The sequence below is a fragment of the Psittacula echo genome (assembly GCF_963264785.1).
Source record: "Psittacula echo genome assembly, chromosome: 1".
Lineage (NCBI taxonomy): Eukaryota > Metazoa > Chordata > Aves > Psittaciformes > Psittacidae > Psittacula > Psittacula echo.
The window spans coordinates 63,908,327-63,918,553 of record NC_137735.1 but is presented as its reverse complement, the minus strand read 5'-3'; the positions used below and the strand labels follow the sequence as shown (position 1 = coordinate 63,918,553).

General features: G+C 40.4%; 1 protein-coding gene across 1 annotated transcript in view; it reads right to left on the bottom strand.

Annotated features, from left to right (window-relative positions):
- WDFY3 (WD repeat and FYVE domain containing 3) overlaps positions 1-10,227 on the bottom strand; it is a 113,557-nt gene continuing 103,330 nt past the window's right edge. The window contains exons 57-65 of the mRNA XM_080618803.1: positions 9,651-9,805; positions 9,312-9,470; positions 7,525-7,704; positions 6,237-6,419; positions 5,261-5,357; positions 3,869-4,198; positions 2,725-2,836; positions 2,203-2,400; positions 1-1,408 (exon numbers count right to left, since the gene is read on the bottom strand). Coding sequence (XP_080474929.1) covers positions 1,288-1,408; positions 2,203-2,400; positions 2,725-2,836; positions 3,869-4,198; positions 5,261-5,357; positions 6,237-6,419; positions 7,525-7,704; positions 9,312-9,470; positions 9,651-9,805 — 1,535 coding nt within the window. The 3' untranslated portion in view covers positions 1-1,287. The remainder of the gene's footprint in view (positions 1,409-2,202; positions 2,401-2,724; positions 2,837-3,868; positions 4,199-5,260; positions 5,358-6,236; positions 6,420-7,524; positions 7,705-9,311; positions 9,471-9,650; positions 9,806-10,227) is intronic.

Here is a 10,227-nt window from a genome sequence, read left to right as displayed (position 1 = left end):
ATTCAGAAATTAAGTCCATGGGCCCATCTGATGCACGCATTCCAATCCCAGTGGATGTCAGTGTCTCTACTTCATCCCATATGTAGTGCAAAATAAATGACAGAGTAGTAAAAAAATACTGCAATTAAATTCATATTTGAACTTAAAAACCATAATGGAAATCTACTGCTGTCCTCAAGTTGATGCCATGTGCTGAAACACAAAGATAGCTCTTAGAAGCATTTCTGACATGACTAATATCACCCTGTTTTAGAGTAATGCCTATTGTTCCAGAAGTTTTTTTGCAAACAAGCTACAGGACAACAGCGGTTAAAAGTTTATGCAACAAGGAATTCATTCTGTACCTACATGCAAGGCAACTGCTCTTGACTAAAGAAGGTAAAAGCTGGTTCTTGCACTGCATGAATCAGCTGCTAATGAACATTAAGTAATTAACAAAACTGCAGCTCTGACATATGTATAAAAGAGGCCTTATTAAATATGAACAACACTGAGGTGGTAAATAGTTTGGTATAAAATGCAACACAAGTGTACAATTTAGTTCCTGGTTATTTTACAGCTAGAATAAAATACTCCAAGTCCTATTCTCAAAAATGTTTTCTTTTGAAAAAATCCATGTAATTCTATGAACAGCCTCACTTAAAATTAAGATACTGTGGGCAACTGAAAGAACAAACATGCACAGACTGGATTTTTAACAGAAATACGCGTAACGCCTTGGAATCTTTTTCTCTTTTTTTTAACATTCGTATTTAAATTGATGAGATAAAGATGCCACACAAAGTATAGTGGTTAATCTGAAGTCCCATGTAACAGGCAGTTAAGTTCATATTTAGATAAAAAGGCCATTATACCTATTTACAATATACACAGTTGCTTGCGAAGAAGGCAGATTTACAACTATCTTCTAAAAAGCCTTCCCCTTCCCTCCCCCCTCGATAAAGATGACTAGCTCTACAAAAACAAGACAAGAATGGGTGTTCAGGATTAGTGAGGATTTTCTCAATAGCCACGTCAACATGGGTTTAGGGGTTGACAGTTCTATTGTGGTTATTAATAATGTCTTCCTGGGCCTTGCTCTTCACTTAATTATGCCATTAGCCTCATTTACCTTCTGTCAATGCAAATCAACTCAGTGATCCCTTTTTACTTATAGTGCTTAAAACTCAGTATAAACTTAAGTGTAAACAGACAATATTCTAATCCCTTCTGATCACTGCACAATACTCTCACTAGTTCTTGGAGTGATGGTGGGGCTGGATGGAGTCCCTGCTTGCCAGGACCCCATCAGTTTCTGGGCCCCTCCTCTGAACCCCTCTCATGCTGCAGGTTGTAGAAGCAGTTCTGGCAAACTCGGACTGGGGATGAAATCTTCAGACGCTTGATTTCAGATTGAAACCTGCTGCACCTGTAGAGTTAAAACAAACACAGCTGTGAACAGAGGTCCTCTCCCAGCCTCGTTATTTTTTATCGAGGTGTGGAAATTATCACCATGACTTCACATACCAGAAAACTGTCCACACTTACCTTGACAAAGAAATACAACACTGTGTGGCAGAAGCAGAATTTAAGTTATATGATCACCACAGAATCCACACAATGACTCTGCATGAGAGGTAGCTTAAAAACAGTTGTTGTCACCAGTGTAGACTCAAAGTACAGCCACAGATATGAAACTAGAAATACCATCTCTGACCTGGTGGACTCCCACCTCAGTTCCTGTGTAAGGGGAGCTCACATACATCCTTCCTGTCATACACTTTCCCTGTCTGATGCTGTATGCTAGTGGCTCCTATATCAGCATCCTGACAGTCCTGCGCACATTTTTACTAGTTGCTGTAAAAGAAGCTTGTTTGGTTTGTGGGGGTTTTGGGTTTGTATTTGGTTTTTTCTTTTTCTTTGCTAAATTCTTTTGTCTAATATTTCCCAGAAGAACAATAGGGAGTTTTTCAAAGTTGCAAGCAGATTACCAGATTACATTCTCTCCTGATACCTGTCTTGCTTATGGATTTATAAAAGGGATAGTCTACCTTTCCAAATTCCTCCATGGGAGCTTTGAGAGTTTTGATTATTTTCATTATCAGTTCTATTTTGGTAAAAGAAATCTCAGCCTTTTGGCAGAGTTCTGTGGTGTGCAACAGCTTTACTCAGCCTGACATTCTGTACAGAAAAGAGCCCAAAGACAACTGTTGGCTGGCTTACTTCTGGCAGAAGAGCTGTCCGCAGTTTCTGCAGTGGTGACGCCTCTCAGTGAGTGAAAAGCGGACTGAGCAGCCCGAGCAGCTGTCTCCCCCCTCGTCCTTCACCCAGTGATCTGCTGCAGACCGGCCAGGCTGATCGCTCACGGACCAGCTGAACACTCTGCCTCGACCATCCCCAATCAGAATTCTGCTGTGATCCCTGCGAGAAAAAAGCAAAAGCGTTCCTGCAACGAATCTGGCACAGTAACACGGAGACATCAATGACCAATTTTACATATGTAATATGTTAAACTACTGGTATAGTAACTAATGTGCAAATGAGCCCGGCCTGAGTGGAGATGGAGCTATAACCACACTGTGTAACAAAATGCAGCTGGATAAGTCTATTTTAGTATTTTTCTTTATCCAGTCCTTGAACAAGACTGCCCTAAGCAGAAGCAGCACAAATTTCTGTTTGGTTTGCACTGCTTCTCACTGACAGCACTGGAAAAATGTTTCAAGCAATTGCTTGTGAGCTACTTACTTAGAGATGCTCAGTGCAGTGATTTCTGCTGGATGTGCGTTGTCTTTGCGATCAAATGCTGTGTGCATAGTTAGTTTGCTTCTAAAGACCAACTGACGCTCCCATCTGTACCCTAGAAATGAGCAGGAAGTAGGATAGGAAAAAGCAAATTTGATTGTTCTCATTTTTGTTCCCTTCTCCCCCAAAATACCTGAGTGTGTGATTTTGTAAAAAGAAATAAAACTCTCTGTGACTCAAGTTTCACTCAGGGAAAATGTATTTTCAACTGCTCCCCAGTGCATGTAAGAAGAGGATACAAAACAATGCACAGAGCCCCTGCTTTCTCTAAGTTCAGCTGGGTGCTGCAGAGAACAGTGACATACCCAGTGAAGCCCAGTAACCAAAGTCTGATAGGACTGGGATGGAGCTTCACTTTTTATTTTTAATTATTTTCTTTTTAAAGTAAGGACTCAGATTTCCAACTATCACTGATTTTCTTCATAAAAGCTCATATGATGCTGTGTTTTGGGTAGGTGACTAAAACAGTTTTGATGACATACCAATGTTCTGGCTGTTGTTCAACAGTACTTGTACAGTGTCAAGGTTTTCTCTTTTTCCCCTACTCTGCTCTGCCTTTGACCCCCTGTGAGGGGTTTGGAGGTGTGCAATAAGTTGGGAAGGACACAAGCCGGGCAGCTGCCTCAAACTGGCCAAAGGGATATTCCACACCATATAACATCATGCCCAGCAATAAAACTGATCAGAGGGGCCTTTGGAAGAGACAGCCATTTGCTCAGAGCATGGCTGGTGATAATTCTGCTTGCGGGAGGTGGTGAGTGACTCCCTTTGCATCACTCACTTTGTCTTTTGCTTATTAGACTATCCTTATCCCAACTTTTGAGTTCCCCTGCTTTTGGTCTTTCTATTCTGCCCCTCATCCTGCTGCAGTGGGTTGTGCTGGTGAGTGAGTGGCTTAGCTGCTGGTTGAGGTAAACTGATCACAGTTTCTCAGGGAAAGCTTAAACAACATGCAACCTTTGGACACAATCTTTTCACTGACCATTTTGGAATTTATCAGCCAGCCCTGCTCAAAGCTGTACAGACAGAAACTTCCTTATGGATCAGTTCTGACAGTACATTTATCAGACAAAGGAAGTTCTTTTACCTGGTTTAAGCTTGCTGTAGTGCCGTGCTTCAGCATAGCTGGGGTGTGGGTGGTTAACCTGAGCATGCGGATGCATTTTTGCTTGTCCCTCAGAATAATTCACAAAGATAAAGCCATCTTTTTCATCCAAGCTGAGCTGATCTGACCAACGCCTGGAGTCATCAGAGCCGCTGTCTGCTGACCACGCTGCTGCTGCTCTGTTTGATGATGACCTAGGCCTATGGCTAGTGCTGCTTGGTTGACTCTGGCTCTCCTGTGGTTTCGTGTCCTGGCCTATGCATGTATCATCTGCCTCTGAGTCGCTGCTGTCCTCTTCGTGGGCTTCCTGCCCTGAATTCACCCAACAGGAGAGAAGACATTGTTAGTAAGGCTGCTTAGAGCCTGAGCCATTTCCCTGTTCTGCTGCTGCACTACCTACAACCCAACAGGTACCACTATAGCATAACTACACGGAAACTGCAATGCAGGCATCTCAAAGCCTTTGCATAGATTCAGCTCCTGCCAATAATCACACTTTTCATCTTTTTTGCACTGGTCTGTCAGAAAACAGCATGCCTTAGCTGAAGCTGTTTCCCATGATATAGTCCATCCACAGTAGGCTGTGATAGAGTAGATACAATGAGCAAAAACTTCAAAAATGTTCAAGTTAGCAGAACCAAATCCTGCTGCTTTTCAGCAGAACTTAAACAAGTAAACACAGTCATCTATGCTAAAAGTCTGGCTGATTGAGAAACATGATGCAGATTTGTCAATAACAGGTTTTGTTAATAAAAACAAGCAACTGCCAAAGATATTTATATTCCTAATGACACTGGGGGAGGAAGAGCTGTATTTATATCGTAATTACTAATGAGTATCATATGATCCAGATCCAAATCCAGATCATATCTTCAATATGAAGAGGGCAAAAGGGAGACATGAAGGCTAAAAGAAACACCTATCAAGCAGAAACCAAAATCTTCCAACCAGGGGGAAATTATATGGCCGGCATTCCTGTCTAAACAGCATACAGTTCCATCAGTAGACTTTTCAACTCTACTGTTACACTATAATTCCACTGAAAAATAAAGAAAAAACAATCTAGCTTTTGGGCAATCCACTGGGTTCACCGACAGCAGAAACAACCACACAGAGAAAAGTTCAGCCTTCACAGAAAAAATATCAGCTATGATGGATATGATTTTTTCTTACTCATAGCAGTAAGAAACTACCATAAGCAAGGTGGTGAACAAGGAACTCAGATGCTGTATTTATTATGCCCACTGGATGTCTATTGTCTTTTCAGACAAAATCCTTATTGTCCATTCTTGCACTTTATAACCACATGGTTTTACCAATGTATAGCGAAGATCAGATAAAAGACAAATACAGAACACTTATTGGGAGGCATACCTATTTGTGTTTCCTGACAATCCTCTTGCATTTCCAGCATCTCTACAGGCTCTGGAGCTGGTGTTTCTGGTACTTGCAAAAACTCCATCCGCCAGAACTGGAGGGACAGGCGATAAGTAAATTGTCACATACTGAACTCTTAGCTTTCTCCAGAGCTACTTCTATAGTTAAGATGTCTTACTGGAACTGTGCATTTGCACTGGTAGCACAAGAGATAAGTTACATGTTCACACTAAACCCTGTTTTCTGGGGCTAGGTATTATAAGAGGACATCTGTGTTTATGCCTGAATCACAAGTGAACAAGTCTTGTGCTGTTACATCTGAGATGTTAAAACAAAAAAAATCTATTCCACTCAGCAATCTGACCAACACTCTGGGTTAAGGCAGACCTACAACTGCACACAGCAAAGTACTGAAAACCAGGTTAGACTCACAGTGAACAGAAATGCCAGTAAGTTCCTCTTTTCTTTCTAGGCAGCAAAATGAATTCCCTCAAAGTGTGTAGAACAAAAATGGTGAATGAAGCTACAACCTCCAGGCATGAAAGCTGGTGACCAAACGGTAACCAAAATAGAGCAGGAAGGAAAATGTATGCTGCTGACTACTGTTAGTTGCCACACCACAACGGGTGCCTTGAAAAGCAGAAAGAAAATTGAAAGACTGCATAGGATTGCAGCTCACTGAAAGTGTTTTCCATGAATCTTCAATGTCCATCTAACTTGTGGACAGGACACAGTGCACCACTTTGTGCAGAAATGGCACAGCTGGTTCCAGCACCAAAAGCAGTCTGTATCATCTACCTAGCCTAGACTCCCTCCTTCCTGCAGGACTAATCGTTCAGGTGGAGGACTTAAGTATAGCAGGACTGCTTTTGGCACCAGTGAGGACACTGTGTTGCATAGACATCATTTCTCTAACTACTGCTACTACTAAGGTGTAAACTCAATTTTCCAAGGAGTAATTCCTGGTACTTACCCGGACAACCCCGTCTGAATGTCCCGTTACTATGACATTCTGGGTGTCCCACTCATTCATCTCTGACACAAAGCAACACATTATTTGCTGGCTTCGTCCAGTGAAAGTGTTTACACTTGCAGTAGGGCTGCCATTAATGCTCCATACATGGATGTAGGTGCCAGCACATGATACAATATCACCCTGCAAAGACAAATAACACCTCCATATTTCAATACAAGTCTCAGGTTTTCTTCAGCAAAAATGTAAGCCAGGTTCACTTATAAAACCAGTTCAGCCATCAACACTGGCATTTGTCAAACTGAGTTTGGCCACCTCAACAAATCTTTAAGATACACATTTTCTTAAAATTGTACACAGAGAACCAGACTTACTAGCAATCTATTTGTTGTGTTTACAGCATACAATGAGAAGACAAATTCTGCCACTTTTCACAGCATAAAACTCCAACAGCATATTTTCAGTACTTTCCCTTCTCAGTTTTCAGACTCTGCTCATGTTTACTCTGCTCTTTTTTTTTCCTCTTTCTGATGGTGGGACAAACATGTACCACCATAAATTTCATTTGCTTCCTTATTGGGAAGAGAGCAAGAGATGGTTCAAACTCGCATAGAGGGGAAACAGGAACTGCAGTTTAAACCACCAGCGACACTCCAACCATCAGACTACTAGCGGCTAATAAACTGTGCCTCTTGCTATCCCTTCCTTGCATTATAGCCCTGTTTTGTTTTGATTTCAACCACTACATTTGCTACAGTTACAAAATGCTACATCCAGCCCTGATGGACAGCTACATACAGTTTCAACTCAGGCAAACTCTTTGACATGCATGGGAACTGGAGAAATGGCAACCTGTAACTTACAGGACCACCAGGGGACAAGCTTTGAGGACATGTTTGTTTCTGCTACAAATGTCATTGTAACTTCATCTTCTGCTTCCTTTAAATCAAGTGTAACAGAACAGCAGTCAACCAAGTTCACATATCAAAATATTTTCTTAGCTCCTGTGGCAGATTTGACAATGCACTTTGAACACTACACTAGCTATACTCCTGCCAGCTCTGTTAAAAAGCCCTTCCAAGCTCAAACCACTCTGCATGGAATAAACCCACATGCATCTCTTGCCAAAAGATGCTAATTATTCCCTAAACCAGCTAATTGATTTACAGATGAGTTATACAAGTTTTGCAAATGAACAGAAGAGCCTAGTTTATTTTCTTTGTTTTAACAGCTTCTGACTCTTGCTACTGTTTCCACTGCACATCAGTGAATGGTATTTGGTTCTTACCGTTAATTCATTTATACAGAGGGCTGAAACTGGAGCCTTGTGACCTCGAAGCTGTGTTAGAAAAGAGAGTTTATTCAAATCCCAGATGATGCAGGTGCGATCCCGAGATCCACTCACAATTATGTGATAAGCTAGTGATGCTGTTAAGCATGTGACAGTGTCAGTATGACCCAGTAACGCCTGCAAAAAACAAAAAGAGAGCAACAAGGTGCAATCAGGAGAGCTCAAAGATTACTGTGTTAAACCCACTCATCTGAAAAGATTCAGATAATGTAAACATGAATATTCTAACAGAAGATGCCGCTGACATACAAGCATTCGGTTGCCAACTATTTTTGTAATTGAAAATGACAGAAGTAATATTTTTTCCCATTTAAAAAGTACTTTCACAAAACTGAATTTCAAGGGTCTAATGTTCCATAGCCTTCTACTGAAAAAAACCCCAAAATAAATTTCCATCCCATTCTGCATTCTCCATCCGCATCAATAGCCTGTTTTACAGGGTCAGTATGTGCTCCAGGATGCACCTGAAATTACGTTCTGAAAACAAAAATTATTTGTAAATATAAAATGGCTCCTGTATAAGCTTCTATTGATGATTAAAAAGGATAAAAGAGACAAGAAAGAGCTGCAACCAAAAAGGCAAAGTAAATTGGAAGGAGGAGAAAGTTACAAGCATCTACTTGTATTAGATCCTGCTTTTACATTTTAAAGTTAACCTAACCATTGGAACAGGAGTCTAGAACACAGATTATTCCAGTTCACTCAGTTACAAATCACTGGCTACAAAGTACAAGAAGATTTGCCTTCAATATGTTGCCCTGAAATTTAAGATACAATGTTTGATCTTGCACTGTTCTAAATAAAATGCTTTGGAAATACAGCTTTGGACAGTTGCTGGAGATTCTGTAAGGGAAGTTATTAAACAGTTCTCTAAATTTCTTCTCCTAAGTTTGAGTGGAAGCTTTCCTCTGAAAATGCCAACAGGAACAGTAAAACTTAACCTAGCTACTTATGAACAATGATACACAGCTTCTGGAATATTCTGAGGTAGTTTTAGGTGGCTTTTTGTTACATTTTGTTTGCGGGTGGGTTTTATGATTTTGGGGTTTGGTGGGTTGGGTTTTTTTTTTTGTCGCTGTTTTGGGTTCTTTTTTAAGGTTGTTTTTTTTTTTTAGTAAACACACAAGACTTTGCACTCAGCTGCAACAGACTTCGAAGTACAGGTGCCTGTTTGTTAGATTAAAACTTGATGTTTTGAATTAACAAAACATTAACAACTTAAGGTGATCCTGAACAAGTATACTCTGCTCCATAAGAGTTAAGGCCAGAAAGAGCAACATTTTGTGCAGAAGTGTAGTTTAAATATAAATACTTTTAAAGAAAAAGTAATTAAAAAAAATTAAAAAGGAAAATGAACCTTTTAAGTCCCCTTCACTGCTCTCTCTTACCCAGTTTTCAGATGCATTTTACGTGCAACACTGCAATAATGCAGATTTCACAAAACACACTTGTACAATTTTTTTAACATTGCTACCAAATTCTCTCTCTCTAGAAAGCTCATGGTGACCAACTATCCTTAAAAATGATGCAATTTTAAAGACACATTTTTCCCATTTTCAGTGCAGCTCAGTACCTTGACTACTCAGTTCTCCAGAAGTCTGCTGGACCTTTAGTTTCTCTGCTGGACCATGGTTTCAAAGTTTACTATGTGAGCAATACTGCTTTTATAATTCCTTTGGTCTTGTAACGTAATTTACATAAAAAGCATCTTTATTGTGTTTTACCTGTTTCAGTGTGAGGGCTTTAGCTTTTTCTTTGGAGATGCCCATTTCCCACACACACACTGCTGTGCTTGTTCCTCCAGTGATAACTAGTTTAGGGTTGGGGCAAATGGCACATAGTATCTGACCCCATTCTGACAAACATTCATAAACAATTACTGCCTAAAAATAAAGAAAACAAAGAAGAATTACTTGCAGGATTAGTGTTTGGTAGGGTAAAAACAAAACCTGAGTGCCATTCATACGTGAAATAAATTTCCACTGTTAGATTTTTTTTTTCCATTATAGAGTACTAACTGCTTTCGGTACATTCAGCACTGAAACAAATGTCAGATTACAAACCTTGTCTGACTCGTAGGTACCCAGTCTACAGCTGAGGTCTGCATAGCCCCAAGCAAAAGTTTTATTCCATGTAGGTGGGATGAGGACTTTATTCTGTTCTACTGCCAGAATGCCTTTATCAGTACACACAATCTGTCCCACAGGCTCCTTGAGCTCTAAAAAGAGAAGATGAGGTTATGTTTTATTGCTATCTGATCCCATTAAACAGCTGATGTTCTGCAAAGCAGGATATCTGTATTGGCTATGTTATAGAAATCTTTTTTTCACTGCAACAATGGCAACTTTTGCTACATTCCTGGCAAAGGCAGGGCTAAGCACCATGAGTAGTGGCGAGAACACCCAGAGGATCACAAATAGCTCTGATCCCACCTGTGATGCTGCAACAAGATGTTCTCCAGACAAAATGTCTGTGGTCATTAAAAGTGATTGTACCATTTTTGGCACAGTTTTTGGTACTAATTTCAACATATTGGCCAAGCATTCCCACAGGCTACATTCCTGACTACAGCTCATGGTTTCCTGCCACATAACTCAGTACTTCTTCGCACTGCAGTACAGAATCCTTCTACTATGAAAA